The 24099-nt window shown below is 47.2% G+C and overlaps 2 protein-coding genes across 2 annotated transcripts in view; both read left to right on the forward strand.

The window, feature by feature from the left end:
• Positions 1-11002, forward strand: part of LOC133136582 (thrombospondin-3a-like) — a 31399-nt gene extending 20397 nt beyond the window's left edge. The window contains 7 exon segments of the mRNA XM_061254215.1: positions 1561-1754; positions 2015-2193; positions 2764-2812; positions 3523-3719; positions 4313-4485; positions 6633-6772; positions 9950-11002. Of these exon segments, the coding sequence (XP_061110199.1) occupies positions 1561-1754; positions 2015-2193; positions 2764-2812; positions 3523-3719; positions 4313-4485; positions 6633-6772; positions 9950-10005 (988 nt within the window). The 3' untranslated portion in view covers positions 10006-11002.
• A 9190-nt stretch (positions 11003-20192) lies between these two features.
• Positions 20193-23451, forward strand: LOC133137446 (thioredoxin-interacting protein-like). The gene is made up of 6 exons (XM_061255732.1): positions 20193-20696; positions 21238-21313; positions 21461-21608; positions 21926-22285; positions 22714-23022; positions 23176-23451. The coding sequence occupies exons 1-6, from the start codon at positions 20441-20443 to the stop codon at positions 23224-23226; spliced, it is 1200 nt and encodes a 399-aa protein (XP_061111716.1). The 5' UTR covers positions 20193-20440; the 3' UTR covers positions 23227-23451.
• The last annotated feature ends 648 nt before the right edge of the window (positions 23452-24099 follow it).

Here is a 24099-nt window from a genome sequence, read left to right on the forward strand (position 1 = left end):
CCAAACGTTCTGGACAACTGCCCCAAAGTGCCCAACCCCCTGCAGACTGACCGGGACGGGGACGGGGTGGGGGATGCCTGTGACAGCTGCCCCGAAGTCAGCAACCCCATGCAGGTGAGAGAGGGGGAGAGAGAGAGGGAGGGGAGGGAGGGGAGAGAGAGAGGGAGGGGAGGGAGGGGAGAGAGAGAGGGAGAGAGAGGGAGAGAGAGAGAGAGAGGGGGGAGAGAGAGAGAGGGAGAGAGAGGGAGAGGCAGAGAGAGGGAGAGAGAGGGAGAGGCAGAGAGAGGGAGAGAGAGGGAGAGGCAGAGAGAGAGAGAGAGGGAGGGAGAGAGAGAGAAAGAGAGCGAGGGGGGGAGAGAGGGAGAGGGGGAGGGAGGGAGAGAGAGAGGGGGGGAAGGGAGGGAGAGAGGGGGGCGAGGGAGGGAGAGAGAGGGGGGGAGGGAGGGAGAGAGAGAGGAGGGGGAGGGAGAGAGAGGGAGAGAGAGAGCTCATTTTCATCAGTTTTTTAATGTTTTTTCTGTTTTTATTTTATTGATGAATCCATTGTTTATTGTCAGAGAGCTCACTAGAGGGTGCTGTATGTGTTGGTTTTGGTTCTTCATGATGTGTGAAAGCACAGAGTTTTTAAAGACTATACTGACTGTGTCTTCACTCTGTCTCTCTTTCTCTCACTCTGTCTCTCTATCTCGCTCTCTCCCTCTCTCTCCCTCCCTCCCTCTCTCTCTCTCTCTCTCTCTCTCTCTCTCTCTCTCTACCTCCTGCAGACAGACATTGATAATGACCTTGTGGGTGACTTGTGTGACACCAACAACGACATGTGAGTGTGATCTCTCACTGTTCTGATCTCTCCTTCAAACCATTGTGTGCGTTTCACTGTTAATGTTCCAGCCCGTTATTCTGGGGCTCATTTGGTAGTGGCTGTATGCATGCATGGGGTGCAGTCTGCATGACTGTGGAGTGTAGACCCACGACTGTATCGCTAATGCCTCACCAAATGAACGATCGGGCTGATGGATTAAGAGCTGAAACTGGTAGGATTATGATGAGAAATTGGCAGGATTAAGATTAAGATCAGAAATGAGTGGGATTCAGAGCAGAAATTGGCTGAATTAAGCACAGAAATGAGCAGGATTAAGATCAGAAATTAGCATGATTAAGAGCAAACATTTTGTGAATTAAGTGCTGAAGTTAGTGGGATTAAGAGCAGAAATGAGCAGGTTTAAGAGCAGAAATGAGCGGGATTAAGAACAGAAATTAGTCGGATTAACAGCAGAAATTGTTTGGATTAAGAACAGAAATTAGCAGGATTAAGAACAGAAATTTTCAGGATTAAGAACAGAAATTAGTCAGATTAACAGCAGAAATTGGTTGGATTAAGAACAGAAATTATCAGGATTAAGAACAGAAATTAGTCCGATTAAGAGCAGAAATGAGCGGGATTAAGATCAGAAATGAGCGGGATTAAGAGCAGAAATGAGCGGGATTAAGAGCAGAAGTCGGCCCTCGCTCCGGAGCCACAGTGCTAGGTGCTCTGACCTCCCCCCCCCCTCCTCTGTCCAGGGATGGGGATGGTCTCCAGGACACTCGGGACAACTGCCCCGACGTTCCCAACAGCTCCCAGCTGGACTCCGACAACGACGGGGTCGGCGATGAGTGTGACGACGACGACGACAACGACGGGATCCCGGACTATGTCGGCCCCGGACCGGACAACTGCCGGCTCATCGTCAACCCCAACCAGAAGGACTCCAACGGTAACGCCGGCCCGTCCCAACCCGGCAAAACATGGAACCCGTCATTTAGGCTAAATCTGTGTCCGTGAAACTGGCCCGCGGCGTGTGTTAATGAAGCTAAAATGACAAAAATGCAAGGGCCGTACAGGATGTATTCACGGCGCAGCATGTTGAATTTCGAATGAAACGTGTTCGTGTTCTGTTTTGTGTCGACTCTTTTCCGGGTTTTTGTTCGGCTCTGCTCAACGCCGCCCCCTGCCTGCGTGTCTGCGTGCGTGCAGGAAACGGCGTGGGCGACGTGTGCGAGGAGGACTTCGATAACGATATGGTGATGGACGTGGTGGACGTGTGTCCGGAGAGCGCTGAGGTCACGCTGACCGACTTCAGGGCCTACCAGACCATCATCCTGGACCCGGAGGGCGACGCCCAAATCGATCCCAACTGGGTGGTGCTCAACCAGGTGACTGCACCAGGCTTAACCACAGGCTTTTAACTGGAAACAAATAAACAAAGAAATAGTATGGTTCAATAATTGTTTTAGAGGTAATAGTGATTATCTCTATTGTAGTGGTCAGACCTGGGTCATACACAGTTGTTTTTGATTCAAATACTTTTCCGTCCTCGATTGATCAATGATAATCAATCCATTTGTGAGAGTATTCCATAGGTTCCAAAACACCCGACAAGCTCAGTAAATTGTAGAATAGCATTTCAACCCAAAACACGTATTTGACCCAGGTCTGGTAGTGGTATTAGTAGTAGTTGTAGCAGTATTAGTGTTCATGGTGATCATAGCAGTAGTTCTCATTGTAGCAGTGATAGTAATGTTGTGTCTCTTGGATGTAATGTTGTGTAATGTTGTGTCTCTTGGTTGTAATGTTGTGTAATGTTGTGTCTCTTGGTTGTAGGGTATGTAATGTTGTGTCTCTTGGATGGAATGTTGTGTAATGTTGTGTCTCTTGGTTGTAGGGTATGTAATGTTGTGTCTCTTGGATGTAATGTTGTGTAATGTTGTGTCTCTTGGTTGCAGGGGATGGAGATTGTGCAGACCATGAACAGTGACCCTGGCCTGGCTGTAGGTGAGTAGGCTCCACCCTTCTCTGTGTGATTGACAGCTGAAAGTTGACAGGGATGGAGGCTGCCTGGTCCTGTGTGTAATACAGAAGCCCTGCTGTGCCCTGATTGGGCAGATGAACCGCCCGCTGCTTCCGATTGGCCTGGCTCTGCTGTTGGTAGATGTGTGAGGACCAGTGCATCAGGAACCTGGGTCATTTCCACGGCAGAGCTGTCCATCAATCTCTCTTCTTTTTTTTCACCTCCTTTCTCCTTGTTCCTTGCCTGACCCAGAAATCGATCGAGGTCCACCATCTTTAAGGACCTTCCAGTCTGATAAATGTTCCTTCAAGAAGCTCGAGGCCAGGAGGCTAGGAGACTTTTAAAATGACCTGAGCAACATCAGCAGAAAGCATGGAGTATAAACGCTTGACCTGTGGATCCACCTGCATATCAGTAACTGCATATCATCCACCTGCTTCATACTGACAAGGAGCAAGGACAAAACCCATTTGCCCAATTCACCTTTTCTCCATCTCGATTCCCTCGTCTTCACCTCCTTTTCTCACCACGCTTCCTGCCTCCCCTGATGGGTGGAGCTAGGAGCAAGGGAAAGACCCTAGGAAAGGAAGAACGATGTGAAAAATAAGTGATTGCAATGAGCCCCTTTCCTCTTATTTACTCTCCTCCTCTCCCCCTCTCTTCTCCTCCCCCCCCCCCCCCCCCGCCCCTCCAGGCTACACGGCCTTCAACGGGGTGGACTTCGAGGGCACGTTCCACATCAACACGGTGACGGACGACGACTACGTGGGCTTCATCTTCGGCTACCAAGACTCGTCCAGCTTCTACGTGGTGATGTGGAAGCAGACGGAGCAGGCCTACTGGCAGTCCATCCCCTTCCGGGCCGTGGCCCAGCCTGGCCTACAGCTCAAGGTGGGGCCTGTCATTACTGCCTTACCGCCAAACCTTCTTCCACATGTCCTTTGGAAGTTGCTCCAGATCTGCTGAGTGACTTAAAGGTACAATAGGTGATTTCGGACTTCTAATGTTCTATACAAGGAATAGCAGCGACAAATACCTTCAGACCACAACCCCCGTGGCTCAACCAATGAGCTTGAATTATTGTACAGTTATACAATGTTTTGGTGCAGAACGTCGGACTGTCAGCAGTATATTTTGAAACCCGTATTTAAGGACCATAAACACAGGCAGAGGGTGAGTCAACATGTCAGTGAGCCTTTCTCAATGATAGGAAGGGACTTACAATGGTCTCATAACAATGTTTTAACACAAACATCTTACCTATTGTACCTTTAAGGTAAATATATGAAGGTTTGATGAGGAAAATAAAGTTTTTATTGAGACGGGGGAAGTGGAGAGGGTTGCTGGTAGCAGTAGGATCACAGGTAAGGATCACAGGGTTTGGGAGACGGCAGCCCTGCAGACGGCCGCCTGTGGTCTCGCCCGAATAAGGTCAGTTTCAGCCGGTATGACCCTCCTGACCGGCTCCCCTCCTCCCTGGGCAGGCGGTGAAGTCGCGGACGGGCCCCGGCGAGTTCCTGCGGAACGCCCTGTGGAACACGGGGGACACGCCCGGCGAGGTGAAGCTCCTGTGGAAGGACCCCAGGAACGTGGGCTGGAGGGACAAGACCTCCTACCGCTGGCAGCTCCTCCACCGGCCCCAGGTGGGCTACATCAGGTACGCCCAGGACAGCGCCTCCCCACCCCACCCCACCCAACCCACCCCAACCCAACCTATCACCACTTACCCCAACCCAACCCCACCCACCCCAACCCAACCTACCCCAACCTATCACCACTTACCCCAACCCAACCCCACCCCAACCAAGCCTCACCTACCCCGCCTACCCCAACCCACTACCACCTACCCCAAACCACTACCACCTACCCCAACCTATCACCACTTACCCCAACCCAACCTAACCCCACCCACCCCAACCAAGCCTCACCACCTCATCCAAGTGTCACCTAGCCCCAACCAAGCCTCACCTACCCCAACCCATCACCACTTACCCAAACTCATCCCCACCTACCCAAACCTATCACCACTTACCCCAACCCAATCCCACCTACCCCAACTCACCACCACCTACCCCAACCTATCACCACTCACCCCAACCCAACCCCACCTACCCCAACTCACCACCACCTACCCCAACCTATCACCACTTACCTCGACCCGACCCCACATTGTGGTTATTGTTCTGGACAGTTCCATCAGAGTTGAGTGTTCTGAGTGTGTGGAGTAGACACATACCGGTAATGTCCGTCCCCCTGATGGTTATCCGTTAGTCATTGAGCATATGTTTGTGCTTCTAAACAATGTTCTGTAAAATAAGTGTTGTTTGGGATCATGGGATGTTCAAAAACTTCATTGTTCCTCATGACCTCAAAAATATGTTCACATACAGGAAACCGGAAAAAGTGGGTTAGAGCTTTCTAGGAACCTGACATTTTTCAGTCGGAACTGTTCATGTGAAAGTTGTATGTAAATCTGCTACTATCTTCCAGATGGTTTGTGAGTGAAAAAACATGACGTTAGTTCATTGACTTGAGCCCCAGAGCCCACAAGGGGGCGATGTTCTCACTGCAGAGAGCTGGGCACAGTGTGAATACTGGTGGGGTTGGGGTTGGGTGGGGCTTAATACCTACTCGATTTTTCCCGAATCTCTCAGACTTCACAGAGGCCGAGCCCCCTCACCCCCCCCTATCCCAGGCCCCTGCCCCCCTACCCTCACCCCCAGCGGTTATTGTCCCTGTCTCCATGGCAATGAAATGTTTGGCAGGAATTTGTTGGGCATCTGTTCATATGCAGATGCAGAGGACACTACAGCCGAATGGAAGGAATGTACGAGAGAGAGAGGGAGAGAGAGAGAGAGAGAGGGAGGGACGGAGAGAGGGAGAGAGAAGGAGAGAGGGGTGAAACAGATTGAGGAGATCAGAGATAGTTTTGATCGTGTGGTGCCCCTCGCGTGGTGCCCCTTTCCGCCCCGAAGAAACACCAGTGTGCACATGCTCTGCTAATGTGGAGAGAACGGACAGGACACATTACAAAACACACACTCACACACACACACACACACACTTACACACACTCACACACACATATACGCACTTACACACACTCACACACACACATACGCACTTACACACACTCACACACACACATATGCATTTACACGCACTTACACACACTCACACACACATATACGCACTTACACACACTCACACACACATACGCACTTACACACACTCACACACACACATATGCACTTACACACACTCACACACACACATATGCACTTACACACACTCACACACACACATACGCATTTACACACACTTACACACACACACTTACACACACTCACACACATACTCACACACACACACACATAAGCCCACGCATACACACATACACATGTACACACAATCACACACACATACACACACACATAGGCCCACACACACACACTCTCTCACACACACACACACACACATAGGCCCACACACACACACTCAAACACACATAGGCGCACACACAGTATTTGCGTGAGGCTAGCCCTGCTTGGTCTTCGTGGCCTGGAGGAACCACATCACTGTAGTGTCACACAGTTTCCCTCAGAGACAGAGGGGGGGACCAGTAACCCCACGAGCAAAGCCCTAGAAACAAAATGTCCGCCATTTTCCCCCTCTTACCACTACCTCATCACCAAAGCACCACCTTCTCTACAATGAGCTCTTTGACCTGTCACTATCTGTTTCCGCTCTGGTTCCCGCCCACTGTCTCCCCTCTCATTGGCTGCTCTGCTCGCCACGTCACAGGGTGAAGCTGTTCGAGGGCCCGACATTGGTCGCCGACTCGGGGGTGGTGTTTGACACCACCATGAGGGGCGGGAGGCTGGGCGTGTTCTGCTTCTCCCAGGAGGCCATCATCTGGTCCAACTTGCGCTATCGCTGCAACGGTAAGTCACCCGGCAACCGGCCGCTAACACTCACCGCTGCAACAGTATATCACCCGGCAACCGGCCGCTAACACTCACCGCTAACACTCACCGCTGCAACAGTATATCACCCGGCAACCGGCCGCTAACACTCACTGCTGCAACAGTATATCACCTGGCAACCGGCCGCTAACACTCACCGCTAATACTCCCCGCTACGACAGTATATCACCCGGCAACCGACCGCTAACACTCACCGCTGCAACAGTATATCACCTGGCAACCGGCCGCTAACACTCACCGCTAATACTCCCCGCTACGACAGTATATCACCCGGCAACCGGCCGCTAACACTCACTGCTGCAACAGTATATCACCCGGCAACCGACCGCTAACACTCACCGCTGCAACAGTATATCACCTGGCAACCGACCGCTAATACTCACCGCTAACACTCACCACTAATACTCACCGCTAATACTCACCGCTAATACTCCCCGCTAAAACAGTATATCACCCGGCAACCGACCGCTAACACTCACCGCTGCAACAGTATATCACCCGGCAACCGACCGCTAACACTCACCGCTAACACTCACCGCTAATACTCACCGCTAATACTCCCCGCTACAACAGTATGTCACCCGGCAACCGGCCGCTAACACTCACCGCTAATACTCCCCGCTACGACAGTATATCACCCGGCAACCGGCCGCTAACACTCACTGCTGCAACAGTATATCACCCGGCAACCGACCGCTAACACTCACCGCTGCAACAGTATATCACCTGGCAACCGACCGCTAATACTCACCGCTAACACTCACCACTAATACTCACCGCTAATACTCACCGCTAATACTCACCGCTAATACTCCCCGCTAAAACAGTATATCACCCGGCAACCGGCCGCTAACATTCACCGCTAACACTCACCGCTAATACTCACCGCTACAACAGTATGTCACCCGGCAACCGGCCGCTAACACTCACCGCTAATACTCACCGCTAAAACAGTATATCACCCGGCAACCGGCCGCTAACACTCACCGCTAACACTCACCGCTAATACTCCCCGCTAAAACAGTATATCACCCGGCAACCGGCCGCTAACATTCACCGCTGCAACAGTATATCACCCGGCAACCGACCGCTAACACTCACCGCTAACACTCACCGCTAATACTCACCGCTACAACAGTATGTCACCCGGCAACCGGCTGCTAACATTCACCGCTGCACCGGTATGTCACCCGGCAACCGGCCTCTAACACTCACACTCTGCTCGTTCCTATCACGGTGTACATTGCAAAATTCCTCCTGTTTAATCAGCTCTGACCGTGTTTACATACGAGTCCGACAGGGACAGTATGTACGCCATTAGACTTACATGTACAGTGTCATTGTTGATTTCAATAGAGGTACTTTTTAAAACTATGATAATGTTTCTGATGCATGTGAAAATATAAATAAACATGAAGGCTAGGATTCAGTCCCTTAATCACTTGATACCAAGCTGAGGTTGCGATGAAAATGTGTAGCACTTGCTACACATTGCTACACAAGTTAAACAGTTAAACTTTGCTGGGTTAAAGTTTAAGACTGATTGGTTATAGTCTCAAATTACTGCACCCAAGACTTAAATTGGGTGTGAAATCACCAAATAAAGTGATATGTCAAGAAGAACAGTGTTTCTGCATACCAAACTATGCATCAAAGAAGCATAACGCTTATGAATCTTTTCCACTTTTCCTCAAATAGAAGATACATTTTTCCTTATTGTTTCTGCTAAATAAGGAGCATGTTAATTATTAATTGCAACATTGTTTGATATTATAGTTCACAGTGGTTCAGAACCTCACATGACTTATTGTTTACACACTGACACCCCAGATGTGTACACAAGTTATTTCCAGAGCATATTTCTCCCATGACAAAACCTGTTTCGGTGGACACACCCGTCTGGGTAGATGTCATGCACCACTTGAAGCGAGTTTCCTCTTGTGTTGGAGGAGAAATTAGTTTCCAGCACTGCTGTGGAAAAGATGCAGCTGTAAGTGACATGGGCATGTTGGAGCTCTGACACAAAATGGCCGCCTGTCTGTTTGCCCGCATCCTGTTGCGCTCCGTTGGGTTCCTGCAGCACCTTGACAGTTGCGCTGGTTGAGTCTCAATGGGAGACTTTCAAAGCGAGGTTTTGTTTGTGTGAGCATTGTAGTTATGTTTTGAGTCATAGAGGCAAGTCAAGACTGTGTTAGAACAAAAAAAAAAGCAGTATTTCATCACAGTGACATTGAGATTAAAGCCGTGTTTCAGCAATCACATTGACACCTTAAAACTGTTTGAACAGAGTCACATTGTGGTTAAAACTGTTTGAACACAGTCACATTGTGGTTAAAACTGTTTGAACACAGTCACATTGTGGTTAAAGCTGTTTGAACACAGTCACATTGTGGTTAAAGCTGTTTGAACACAGTCACATTGTGGTTAAAGCTGTTTGAACACAGTCACATTGACACCTTAAAACTGTTTGAACAGAGTCACATTGTGGTTAAAACTGTTTGAACACAGTCACATTGTGGTTAAAGCTGTTTGAACACAGTCACATTGTGGTTAAAGCTGTTTGAACACAGTCACATTGTGGTTCAAACTGTTTGAACACAGTCACATTGTGGTTAAAGCTGTTTGAACACAGTCACATTGTGGTTAAAGCTGTTTGAACACAGTCACATTGTGGTTCAAACTGTTTGAACACAGTCACATTGTGGTTAAAGCTGTTTGAACACAGTCACATTGTGGTTAAAGCTGTTTGAACACAGTCACATTGTGGTTCAAACTGTTTGAACACAGTCACATTGTGGTTAAAGCTGTTTGAACACAGTCACATTGTGGTTAAAGCTGTTTGAACACAGTCACATTGTGGTTCAAACTGTTTGAACACAGTCACATTGTGGTTAAAGCTGTTTGAACACAGTCACATTGTGGTTCAAACTGTTTGAACACAGTCACATTGTGGTTAAAGCTGTTTGAACACAGTCACATTGTGGTTAAAGCTGTTTGAACACAGTCACATTGTGGTTAAAGCAGTTGTCACAATCACAGTGACACCATAAAGCTGTGTTTGAGCAGTCACAGTGAGACTGGCTTATGGAGCACAGGAAATTGAGGAAAGTAACGCTGTTTTTGTCGTCCCTACAGACACCGTTCCTGAAGACTTTGACCGCAGGAAGGCTATGATGGACCTGAAGGTGTAACAAGAGGGGCAGGGGAGAGGTGGCTGCAGTTTGCGTCTCTGCCTAAAAGTGTGTGTGTGTGTGTGTGTGTGTGTGTGTGTGTGTGTGTGTATTTGTGTGTGTGTGTGTGTGTGTGGAATGTGTGTGTGTTCGCATGTGTGCATGTGTGTGTGTGGGGAGTGGGAAGAACCATTGTTTAGCAAAGGGAGAGGACTCGCTCCCATATACCACCTCTGTCCCTTTTACATGTAATGGAGGAGACGGAGGAAGAAGCCAGAGAGCTGACTATAAGCTTTTATTCAAAATGGCCGACAAGAGGCTGCATAGCTACTAGACGAGTAGTGCAGTCTTTGTCCCCATATCACTCTGTGGGAATGGTGTGTGTGCTCGTGTGTGTCTGTGTGTACATGTGAGTGTGTGTGTGTGTCAGTGCGTGCGTGCGTGTGTGTGTGTGTGTGTGTGTGTGTTAGCGTGCGTGGGTGCGTGTCAGTCTCTCTTGAAGTCACAGGCACAGCTATACATTCAAGGGAAACTGTCTGTTCACTAAAGGTGCTGCCCTTTCCTGTTGGGCTGTCTTTGTCACGTCAGACCTTCAAACATACTTAAAATAAATAGAATTGATAATAAGGGAGTTATGCTAAAAACAAGTAACTTGACTGAAGGCACATAGTATAGTCAAGATTGGAGTCCTAATTTAATGCATTAGTTCAGGTTTCTGGTACTTATTCTGGTACCGAACGTTGGGATTCTGTCTGTCAGAAATGTGACGCTCTGTGAAAGGTGTAATTTAGGACTTATAAGGCAACAACCAAAGATGTGTGCTCTGATATATGTGTGTTGTAAAAGCACAGCGTCAGATAAATATACAACCCAATCCGTCCCTGGGACTGTGTGTATTTCTTTTCTTTTTTTATATAAATATATATGAATTTGGGTGTACATGCATTCTTGAGTATACACTACAGGCTTGTGAGTCATCGGCCGGTGATTAAATATGAAATAAAGAAGCCGCAACCAATGTGTGGATGTGTGGAGATCTGGAGTTTGTATTACATTACATTACATTATTGGCATTTGGAAGACGCTCTTATCCAGAGCGACGTACAGTTGATTAGACTAAGCAGGAGACAATCCTCCCCTGGAGCAATGCAGGGTTAAGGGCCTTGGCTCAAGGGCCCAACAGCTGTGTGGATCTCATTATGGCTACTGTTTAGTTTTCTTTTCACTGTGTCCCCAAGCTTTCCAAAAGTCTGAGTGCATTGAACAGGAGTCCTGCTGTAAAATCCAGCTATGCCAGCTTGACCATTGACCTGGTCATAAGCTGGTCTAGCTGGGTATGAGCTGGTCAACCAGCATGGCTAACTGGTCATGAAGCTAATCAGGTAATTCTGGTAGCTTGTCTTGAGCTGGTAGCTGGTCAACCAGCTAGCAGCTGTTTCAAAACATAGCTTCAGCTGGTCAAACCATGTCATGCTGGGAGCTGGTCTGATCTGGTCAACCAGCTAAACCGTGTTGAGCTGGGAGCTGGTCTGATCTGGCAACCAACTAAACCATGTTAAGCTGGGAGCTGGTCTGATCTGGTCAACCAGCTAAACCATGTTGATCTGAGAGCTGGTCTGATTTGGTCAGCCAGCTAAACCATGTTGAGCTGGGAGCTGGTCTGATCTGGTCAGCCAGATAAACCATGTTGAGCTGGGAGCTGGTCTTAACTGGTCAACCATCTACCAGCTGTGTTTTAAAGCTGTGGTTTTCTCCGTCAGAAATGGGATGTACAGCAATATGTTGAGCACACCTGGCTCAAATATGTAATTGTTTCGAATTCAAATGCTTTTCTATGCTTTACTGAGCTTGTCTGGTGTGTTGGAACCTATGAAATACTCAAATACTCAAAAAAAGCAAACCCGCCTTTGGTCCTCTTGGTTCAAATCTATTTAATTTTATTTTAGAAATATTTTAACATTATTACATTATTGGCATTTGGCAGACGCTCTTATCCAGAGCGACGTACAGCAAAGTGCATACCCATAACCAGGGATAAGTTCGCTGAAAGACCCTAGAGGGAAGTACAATTTCAACTGCTACCTGTACAACAAAGATAAGGACCAGGGCCAATTTTTTTTTTTTTTTGAACAAAGAAACAAACAAACAACAGAGCAATAGTGACCAAAGTTAACTATCCAAACACTGCTTACTTGATCTATATATAAATCTTTTTACAGTGTCACAAAGTCTCTTTACAGGGAAATGAACTGGGCAAAAACGAGACCCCCAAAAAGGCGAGGTTAGAAAAAGAAAAAAGAACTTGAACGGTTGGAAGAAAAACACTCAACACACAAAAAGGTTAATAATAATGAATTCTTGTAATTAATACAATAATAATTTCGAGTGTTGTAATATGTAAACATGCTGTCCAGTAAAGTCAGAGGAAGTATCCTTGGACAGCCCAAAGTGAGATAATCAGGTTCAGGCCCCAGAAATGCTGACCATAAAGCTTCCAGTTCTGAATGATGCAGGTAAAAGCAACTCAAAATGGCCGCCCACGTGTCCTTTGATGTCAGAAGCCGGTTACCACAGGCTTATGGCCTGGTGGGTGGAGTCTAGGCTGCAGTCTGCGGTCTCGGGCTTGAGCCCTGAACCTGTGATTAGCTGACGGTTACTGGAGCCTGTGTCACAGTTTTGTGCTCGGCCTAAAGAACAGGGATCCACTCATCCGTATGTCATGTGTATGGGCTCACTCCTGCATCCAGGAAATATAACTTCTGCGTCATGTGTTCTATTTCTGAACAACTAATAAAGTTGGTTCAAAACCCCACAACACTAAATCCTATAGTGCCATTAGCTAATGGGGAAAAAAAATGTTTTATTTGCTCTCCCTGAGAACTGCATTTTCGTCTGGAGAGGGAAGGTTTGCCTACGACACTGACGATAAACACCTTTCACCTGTCTCCCCAGCCGTATCATGTAACCCCAGCCCCCCCCCCCCCCCCCAAATCTCTGCCCACAAACCTACCCAGCATGCAATAGTCCTGAGTAGCAGAGTGACATCACCATGAGCTCACAGCACCTGCAGACCTGAGTGGGGTGGAGCTCGGCTGCTGTGGAGAGACACTCCACTCACAAGCGTTCAGAGACGGAGGTCAGCACACTCTCCAAAAGAAAGGTGCAAGTACCTAAAAGCTTGTCCCTGGGGTGGTACCCTTTACAATTGTATCCCTGGCCATTGGTTTAATAATTCATTTCTACCTTTTAGGGGACATTTGACAAATTTGCTCCCGAAAGAGAAAAAATGTTACCTCCACTCCCATTAGTCCTGAGAGTGCATCTACAGAGTCAACTCCCATAGACCCGACAACACATACTCAAGACATCCAAAGGAAACACCCAGTAGAACAGGTGGTCTGTCCATGTCTTTAGTGCGCTTTAAATCTTCGCGCCGTGTTATGATGGTGCCTCCTGAAGCAGGCCCGGTCTCCTTGGCTGCTGCTGTCGGATAATCCGAGGGTCCGGGAGGCCGGGACGAGTGCAATATTGGGAGGAGATCGTACAACAGTGCACTACATCCCACACCTGCTTGGCCCAGGGCGAGAGGTCGGCGAACATGCCGAAAACGGCTGGATCCGTCTGGAGTGGAGCGCTGGGATTCGTTGCGGCTCAGAGCAGCGGTGCGTTATTTGGCAGTTCGGTGGGGGGAGCGGTGGAATTCAGTGACAAATTCCTAAGAAGAAGAAGACCAATAGCAGCGCACGGGTCAAGGTCAGGACTTTAAAAACGTTTAAAAACGTATCAAAATACTGCTAAAGTCATAAAATAATTATTACAGCACAATGACGTCTAAGTTTCACTGATGAGTGGTCCCGGTACGGGTTATAATAAGACAAGTGTTTTACATTTTTGGAACCCATATGCCTACTTGTTATTTAAAAATTGCAAATAAAGTGAAAAGAGCCAGTGGCGGTTTTCTACCGTTTACAAAATTCGATAATATCCAATAGGCTTAAATGTGAGTCTTTTAAAAGATAACCTATTTCAATATGTGTAATATATGTATATCAGTTAAAGTCGGTTAAGAATCGTATAACCCTGCTTGATTAAATGGCTAAGTTTGACACTGTGCGCACTTCATCCGTTGCGTTTGAATTCCGTCCGTCATTCTGGCTTCAGCGCAGCGCTAATTAACGGCAGTACAGTGTGCGAAATGTTTTCTGTGAGTTGCGCTTCTCTTCCAGGACAAACATGAGCTAATGAATAACTGTGGGACATTAAACAGTTTCCACGGATACGGTCTCCTAGCGACATAGTACAGCTAATCTGTTGAGCAGCAAGAATGAGAATAGAATTCCCACATGGGCGCAATAACTAGACTCCAGAACAAAAGTTGTTATTTTGACGACAGTGAAAATGAAAAAGTATGGATAGTCAGATAGTCTGCTACGAGTCTAAAGAATAAACAGTTTAACTATCATGTATCAGCTACAGTGCTGAACATGATTAGGCTACATGGAAACTAACGCGCGTCTCGACCTCCACACGCTTGCGCTGATGGAAACTGGCAAAATAAGTTTACCAATGAATCCGTTTCAGACGTACCTTACACGAATCCTCCAATTTAATAATGTACGCCTCGCTCAGCACTCCTCTTTCCTCCAACAGCAAACGCATATAATATTAGTGTAACTAAGTAGGATGTTGCCGAACGAACTCTTCTAAAGATTTCTCCAATGCTGTGTTTCGATGAGAGGGCTGGAATTGATGGGTATATCCGTGTATTTCGCAAGTCTTTTCCTGGCATACTCCGACTCTTCAGCGGGGCTCGGCGATCAGTGGCGCCCCCGGCAAGGGGTTTCTCACTTTTCCCAAATCTCCCCCCACAATAGCTCCCAACTTTCTGAATAGGCTTTGCTGTGCTTGGCCGGCGAGCCCCGCCTCCGCTGCCACAAAATACAAAGGCGCCTGAGCGATGCTCGCTGAGGCGCGCGCGCTACCCATTCGCCGGTACCCCTCTGGAAGGGCGCCGCCACACGGGCCGTCTCCGCGCGGATGATCCCATTTGTAAACTTCGACGTGGTTGTCAAACGACGCCAGGCGGTAGCCTACGCACAGTGTGGCACCTGATACGACTCGACACGACCCCAACTCTGCTACGGTCTCTGCTACACGCTCGTGTAGCCTACTGGTTCGAACAAGTTTGCGACACGCCAATATAGTAAACAGCTCACAAGGAGAATTGTCAGTCTGACTTGATTCCAGAGTGACAGATTTTGAAATATGGGGACACGTCACGTACCGTAAGAAAAAAAAGGTTCCGTGAAGAGTAACGTGCTGCAAAAAGCTGCGTTCATCTGTCTATTTTCACGTTAAATTGAATTAACCCTCGGTCAAAAGGAGCGACACGCTTTGACCAACAGAGCCCTTTTTAAAAAAAATGTTTTATGATTCCAATAGTATCATTTGTAAAGATCAAATAAAGGCTAGTGTGTCTGTTAATTAATATACACGTATTAATTACTACAATATTATAATATTTCGTGGGGATGCACTTTTGCGCACCTGAATATTACGGGGGTAATGCCCTCTAAGGCCAACAGATGGCGAAAGGGCACCAGGAATGAAAAAAAAAAAAAAAGAAGAAGTTCACCTGGGTCCAGTATTTCAAAACTGTTTTGCATAGGATTTCAGTAATCGGCTAGAATTACATCTCAAAATGGTAAACTTCAGTAAAATGCTCAACAGAACCACTATTTTAACTCGATTGATCAGTTCTAATGTTATTCTCTCAAAACAGTTACAGTGGTGTGAAAAAGTGTTTGCCCCCTTCCTGGTTTCTTATTTTTTTGCATGTTTGTCACACTTAAATGTTTCAGATCAAACAAATTTAAATATTAGTCAAAGACAACACAAGTAAACACAAAATGCAGTTTTTAAATGAAGGTTTTTATTATTAAGGGAGAAAAAAAATCCAAACCTACATGGCCCTGTGTGAAAAAGTGATTGCCCCCTAAACCTAATAACTGGTTGGGCCACCCTTAGCAGCAACAACTGCAATCAAGCGTTTGTGATAACTTGCAATGAGTCTCTTACAGCGCTGTGGAGGAATTTTGGCCCACTCATCTTTGCAGAATTGTTGTAATTCAGCCACATTGGAGGGTTTTCGAGCATGAACCGCCTTTTTAAGGTCATGCCACAGCATCTCAATAGGATTCAGGTCAGGACTAGGCCACTCCAAAGTCTTCATTTTGTTTTTCTTCAGCCATTCAGAGGTGGACTTGCTGGTGTGTTTTGGATCATTGTCCTGCTGCAGAACCCAAGTTCGTTTCAGCTTGAGGTCGCGAACAGATGGCCGGACATTCTCCTTCAGGATTTTTTGGTAGACAGCAGAATTCATGGTTCCATTTATCACAGCAAGTCTTCCAGGTCCTGAAGCAGCAAAACCATACCATCACACTACCACCACCATATTTTACTGTTGGTATGATGTTCTTTTTCTGAAATGCGGTGTTACTTTTACGCCAGATGTAATGGGACACACACCTTCCAAAAAGTTCAACGTCAGACCACAGAGTATTTTCCCAAAAGTCTTGGGGATCATCAAGATGTTTTCTGGCAAAATTGAGACAAGCCTTAATGTTCTTTTTGCTCAGCAGTGGTTTTCATCTTGGAACTCTGCCATGCATGCCATTTTTGCCCAGTCTCTTTCTTATGGTGGAGTCATGAACACTGACCTTAACTGAGCCAAGTGAGGCCTGCAGTTCTTTGGATGTTGTTGTGGGGTCTTTTGTGACCTCTTGGATGAGTCGTCGCTGCGCTCTTGGGGTAATTTTGGTCAGCCAGCCACTCCTGGGAAGGTTCACCACTGTTCCATGTTTTCGCCCTTTGTGAATAATGGCTCTCACTGTGGTTCGCTGGAGTCCCAAAGCTTTAGAAATGGCTTTATAACCTTTTCCAGACTGATAGATCTCAATTACTTTCTTTCTCATTTGTTCCTGAATTTCTTTAGATCTCGGCATGATGTCTAGCTTTTGAGGATCATTTGGTCTACTTCACTTTGTCAGGCAGGTCCTATTTAAGTGATTAATAATAAAAACCTTCATTTAAAAACTGCATTTTTGCACTTTGACTAATATTTAAATTTGTTTGATGATCTGAAACATTTAAGTGTGACAAACATGCAAAAAAATAAGAAATCAGGAAGGGGACACCACTGTATGTTTGTAAGTTATTTCTAATTATTTCTATTATTCAGTGAGACATTGGATTTTTAAATTAGACTGACTTTGGCCTTTATATCGTGCACTACTGCTGATGACTAGGACTAATGTGCAAACTGAATTACACATTTTCCAATGTATTTCCATTAATGAATGAAATGTTGCATTTTGTTGACCAACAGTTAGAGACAGATCTGAAAACTGCTAATCTAGATTCAGTCATTCTGATCTTGTGGTATCTGGATCAGAATGATCATACCTGAAAATCATTAGAAAAAAACCGGGACAAAACCAACAAGATCGATTTTATCTGGGATAGGAAAAAAAAAATTCTGATCTAGATTTTGAAATACTGGCCTCAGGTCATTCACATGCAATCGCAGAAACACTGTTTTAAAAAAAAACTGAACCTTGTTTTGTTTTTAAAAAGGTGATTAGCTCAGCCAGATGCATGCATGTTTTTTATGCATCTTACTAATGCAACAGTTAATTCTACATGTGCATAATGTACATAAAGACAAAATGTGCATGCTAATCGTGCACAGAAAGGAAAAAACTGCCTGGATCACACATTCTATACAACAGCTGCCGTTTTATTTCAAATATACCACTGCAGATTTAGAAAGAATTACGTCTAACACACGGGCAGGTATGTAAACTCCCACAATGCAATGGTTTATAGCTGTTTAACTTGCTGCATCTCCATGGTCATTCATGTCATGCAGGGGACATGACATGAGTCACTGGTCTTGATCTCAAGAACCATATATTCTACTGAATTTTAGACCTACACTACATTCAGTAAATATGCAACATGTGTGTGCCGAGACACCTGTATTTTGTCAAAAAAATTTTAATACTTTTTTTTCTTTTTTTCTGTCAGTTCTTGACGGATAAACAGAGGGTGCTGTGTCAACGAAAACATCCTGCCCCTCACAAGGCACCTTGTGTTCGAGCGATGTATGTTGTGTAATGGCAGCCGTGTTTCACAACTGACTGACTCTTTTTTTACTTCTTTTTAACAACGTGTTTACCGACACGGGTAGCTGTCAGGCAACTATAAATTCTGTTCTTGGACGCACAATACATTGAAAACAATGTGCATGCCACGGATGTCCACTAGGGGGAGCTCAACCGCTGAGGATAAAAGTTACTCCAACCTCATTCCTGTACTCTGCAGTGACTCGAATGAAGGTGAAACAAACAAAAAAAAGTTTGTTTTTGCGCTCAATGCGATGCATACCATGTTTACATCAGCATGAATGAGGTATGTTGCGCAACGAGTTGGCTTATGATTAACCGGAGTATGCAACAAAGAAATTGAAAGAAAAAATGTGGCGCGAACATCAGTGTTAGTCCATCACATAAACCCATGTGAAGCCTTTGTAGGGCAACCACAGGGTGAAATAAGGCAATATTTCAGTAGCCGCGCAGGCAAACGCGAGTTAAACTGTCTTTCAAAGTTACCAGTTTATATTTCAGTGCGTCTCTACCCTTCATGAAGTAGACAAACAGAAAGTAACCTGCAATGGGGATTCCCAGCTGGGTTCCCAGAAGGCGACTGCAGTGGGTCACCAGCAAATTTATAATAAATCACTTGTCTATTCATATATATTTTTCAAAACATTTGCAATAACATTGTAAATAAACATTTTCTAGTTTCCACACCCTTGGCGACAACTCCGAGTGTTGCTATGGTCTAAACTCTATATGATACTAAATAGCAACACATGTTATCAACTGCCAGTGTTAACTAACTCTAACAGGGTGCAGTAGGGACTGTACCCTGTTAGAGTTAAAAGTAGTCTAATAGAGTTCATTTTACACTGAAAGGTTTGCTGTGCCATATAATAATATCACTATTTAGACATACACTGTATTGCAGCAGTGATGGATAATTGTATCAAACTTTGGGGAGGGCCCCCAGTCAGCTTAGGGAACAGTTGGTCCTCGCTTTTAACAATATAAGCAGTTGCATCAACATATATTCAACATAACTGTAATGTTTGTATGCTACCTGTCTTCTCCACTTCTCCTGTTTTCTCCACTTTTTATTGTTGTGGTTTATTTTTGTTTAGTGTCCACATTGCATGGCCAATAACATTTAGATTTTACATAAATAAAACTTAAGAGTTTTTAAGTGCGAACTCATAAAAGCATAGTAGCTAATAGATAGGCTAATACACACAAACCCAAATACACACAACATGCACGCAGACGAAATACACCCAAACGACAACACATTTGACAATTCCCACCTGTTTCGTCTCTAACATCTAAAACTTGAATGTACACGAACCAGGTTTGGGACAACTGGGTCATTCTGTTACACATGGTCACACCATGTAGGAATAGTTGGACATTTTGTAACCTGACAAGTGACTTTTCTCAAAGAGCTGACCAAAACTATGTATCTCATTTTTGGTTTCTTTTTTCTTTTTTTTTGTAAAGATAAAATTTGACTTCCGAGAGGAAATGAGTGAGCTTTATTATGTCTGAACTATTACATTTTCATTTCAGTACTAGCATTATGATATCCATATTTATTCTGTTATTACATGACCTAATTCGTACGGTTTTCCCCGGAAATATCCATGATACTGCATTCACGTCTAGCTACAGAAGGCTACTTTTAAACACACCCCAAATCGTGGGTGGGAGTTTCTGAACAGACCGTACTGTTTTTGCGAGAGTGGGAAAACAGAAAAGGCACACGCATCACGTAGTCGTGGCTTGTCCGGGCAGGCAAGCAGGGCAAGCCCACGCCACGCCCCCGCCCCTAGACGCACCGCCCCTGGCTGTGCACTCGCTCGGTATTTTCAAGCCATGCGGCGTCCACGCGCCGGTGCTGCGCGCCGATTGGCCGAGGGCCACACAAACAATGCGCCTCGGCCAATGGGAGCGCTGTGCACGCGGTGAGCCATGCTGTGCATTCTACCTCCACATGCTCGGCTGTAAGTGATCAACAAGCCAGCGGAATGAGTGGCTGCCACAGCCCGTATAAAAGCTAGGACGTCCCCCTTTGTACTGCAGATCCCAAAGTTACTAGAGAGTATACATGATTGTTGGTGTACTGACATAGTTAGGCAAGCACTGCTTCGCTCAGTCGCCTAGGTTAACTGAACCTGACAAGGCATTGCAATACACTGAAGTGTACTAGATTGTTCACGTTTTAACGGCTAAACGAACGTTACGCAGTTGACATTATCTGTTTATCTTGTCACTTGGATAGCTGAAACAAAACGGCAAACATGGTTGCTATGACAAAGAAAGTGAAGACCTTCGAAGTTATCTTCAGCGACCCCAGCAAGGTGTTCTACTGCAGCGGGGACAAAGTCGCCGGCAGGATCGTGGTGGAAGTGAACGAGAATACCAGGGTTTCCTCAATGAAAGTGGTCGGAGTTGGTTCCGCTAAAGTGGAGTACCCGAAGGGCAAACGGCGCTGCCGCGAAGAGATGGAATACCTTAAGTACGACGAAATACTCCGACTGGACGACCATCCCACTGGTGAGTGGAAACGAATGAGAAGCATCAACTTCGAAATGACTTTTGACTTACGTTAAATGTTCTGAATTAATATTCGCTACCGAGGAAAGCTAGCAAGCGAATGCACTATTAAGACTTGGTCAGCTTGGCACGGTAGCTAGCTAGTTAACTTTCAAATGCATATGATACCGTGAACTGAGCGTAGGTTCGTTTGCATTGTTTTGAAAATGAGGACACAGGTGTCAGGATGGTTCCTCCGTTACACGGCAACGAATCGGTCTGCAAAGAATGTTTACTTTCTTCAGAGCTTGCGCGTGCCTTAAGTCGCAACTTTACGCACGGTTGCAGCCAAAGCAGCATTGGCAGCGAGTCTTTTGCACCAGAGCCAGAGGCGATACTAATATCTAGGATTACTCTGGCACGTACAGCATTTGGTACGGTATCGGAGGGGACACCGCGTTCCCACGCGCTATGACGCGGTGTGCAGGGGTGCATCCTATTAACAGTTAAACGGAGTCAGGTGAAGTTTCTTAACCGTGTTTTCTCTTCTCTTAATAAACAGACACTGATGGATCCGTCATCCTGAGGCCTGGAAACAAGTACGAGTACACATTCGGGTTCGAGCTGCCCCAGCAAGGGTGGGTGTCACATTATGTCGCTACTCTTTTTTATATTATTTTTTATTATGATTACGATTAGTTATTATTTAACCTTGTTACTTTGTCGTTGTGGGAATGTGTGGCTAACGTCAAATGGTTTTTTCCCCCGCTGCGTTGTTCCCACAGTCAGCTGGTGTCCTCCTACAAGGGCAAGTTCGGCTTTGTCCAGTACTTCGTCAAGGCCTCCATGGAGAGGCCAGCCCACCCTGTCATGGAGTGCAAGAAGTTTTTCGAGGTGGAGGAGCCCCTGGACGTCAACACTCCCGACCTGATGGTGAGTGTTAGAGACAAAACTACACACCCCTGCAATTTTACACAAACCATGATAAACCACCACCCCCCTCCCCTGTTTTAAAATTATAATTATAATTACTATAATTATAAAACATTTGATTAGACTAAGCAGGGGACAATCCCCCCTGGACCAAGGTGGGGTTAAGGGCCTTGCTCAAGGGCCCAACAGCTGCACAGATTGTATCAGTGGCTAACCACCAACCTTCTGGGTCCCAGTCATGTACCTTAGCCGCTATGCTGCAGGCTGATTTTTACGGTGTCTGATGTTTCTCTCTCTCTCTCTCTCGCTGCCTCCAGTCTCCCTCCAGTGGGATGAAGGAGAAGAAGGTCACCTGCATGTTCATCCCCGACGGCCAGGTGTCCCTCAACGCCAAGATCGACCGCAAGGGCTTCTGTGAGGGCGAGGAGATCCTCATCGACGCCCGCTTCGAGAACACCTGCTCCCGCATTGTGGTGCCCAAGGCGGCCATCGTGGCCAAGCACACCTACCAGGCCAACGGCCGCACCAAGCTCTTCCGGCAGAAGCTGTCCTCCGTTCGCGGGAACCACATCATCTCCGGCATGGGCGACGCCTGGCAGGGGAAGACCATCCGTGTGCCCAAGATCAAACCCTCCATCCTGGGCTGCAACATCCTGCGTGTGGAGTATGCGCTCATGGTGAGTCGTCCCCCCCCCCCCCTACACCGCGGTGCAGTATGTCCCATCCCCAGTGGTTAGCAGTGGGAGGCATGACCCGGAGGTCACACCCAGTGAAGTGTGATATCTGTGTCATGTGAAAATCCCCCGCTGTTTATGAACACGTGTGGGACGTTCTTCGTTAGCTTAGAAATTTTAGCGGTTGGCAGTTTTCAATTCAGTTTTTTTATTTTTATTTTTTTTATTTGTACATCAGTGTCCTAGAACTCGCTTCCAGTCGCCAGTAGCGATTGTGACATCGGCGTTAGAACGCTCGGCTCAGAACATTCTAATCGCGTATCGACACCTCTGAAGGCTGTTAACGGTCGGTGGAAACAGGTCGGTGGAAACAGAATCGGGTCTTTAATGCCCCCCTGCCCTGTTCTCTCCCCCCCCCCCCCCCCCCCCAGATCTACGTGCACATCCCCGGCAGTGACAAGCTGATCCTGGAGCTGCCGCTGGTGATCGGCTCGGGCACGTCCAGCGGCTTCAGCAGCCGCACCAGCAGCATGAGCAGCCAGGACGGCAGCCAGGCCTCCAACAGCTGGGTGTCGCTGCAGATGCCCTCGGCCCCGCCCAGCTACTGTGACATCACGCGCGACTGCCGCCTGGAGTCGCCGCTCACGCCGCTGCTGGACGACTACGACGGCGGAGACAGCCCCATCTTCATGAACGCGCCGCCCCAGTTCCAGTTCCCCCCGCCGCCCGCCTACACCGAGGTGAGCAGCAGCCCCGCCCCGGGGGGTCCCCTGGCGTCGCTCAGACCCCCCGCCTCCTCACAGTAACGGGGGGGACCGGTGGTGGTGAATGCATTGTGGGATGTGGAGGTTTGTCTCGTTAGCGTCGATGCTAACGGTCTCTTTTGTCTCCAGGTTGACGAGGAGCCGAACGCCAACAGCGCTCGCATGCTGCCCGTCTGCTGAGGACGGGAAGTTTCCAGAACTTTTTAAAGCCCTGCCGAATTTGGGGCGCTTAAGAGAGGACGGACCCTGCGAAGGGTCACCGTGGAGGAGGAGGGCCGGCTGCGGAAGGGCTTGCGAGGGAACGCCGTCCGGGAGAAAGGACTTGTGGGAAGTTTAGCGGGACACGAGAGGGGGTTGGCGGGGGAACGCGGTCTGTCAAGAGAGAGACCCCCCCCCCCCCCCCCCCCTCAGAACGTAGACAGGAAGGTTGAGAAGAGGGGGGAGGGGGAGGGGGAGGGGGAGGGGGAGGGCGGGTGCTTTCTGCCTATGCTGACTGCCATCTTTCAGTCTCACCACGCAAAAGCTGAACTCTCTTTTTTTTCCCTCCATTTTTTAAAGACTTGGTGCGTTAACGTTTTAAGAAGGTTTCAGCCTGCCTTCTCCCGTGGGCCAGGTCGTTCCTGGTTGCCGTTATTCTTTATACGCCTCTTAAGCTGCTCCTTACCATTGGCTTGTAGTACTTTACTGTGCAGGACCAGCTGAGATGCAGTGGGTGGGGAGGGTCTGTACTACACATTCAAGACTCGTATTTGAGTGTCTGGGGACCCGAACGCGCGTCTCCATGCCCCTGGCGTAAAGATGTCTTCACCTCAGCGACCGGCTACTGTCCTGGGGACTATCCGTCCAGTTCCAGCTTCAAGCCATTCCTGAAGGAATGGGGTCATTCGTGGCGCAACACGTTTATTATTTCAGACATTCGTTCTCACATTCGTTCACACGGATGCTGTATAAATATTGCTACCGACATCTAAGAGTTTTTCTTATTGTGATGATGCACTTTCTACTGACGCAAATCGAGTTGCTCTTCAACTGCCTACAGGCAATGCCTGTATT

This window comes from Conger conger, chromosome 9 (assembly GCF_963514075.1).
Source record: "Conger conger chromosome 9, fConCon1.1, whole genome shotgun sequence".
NCBI lineage: Eukaryota > Metazoa > Chordata > Actinopteri > Anguilliformes > Congridae > Conger > Conger conger.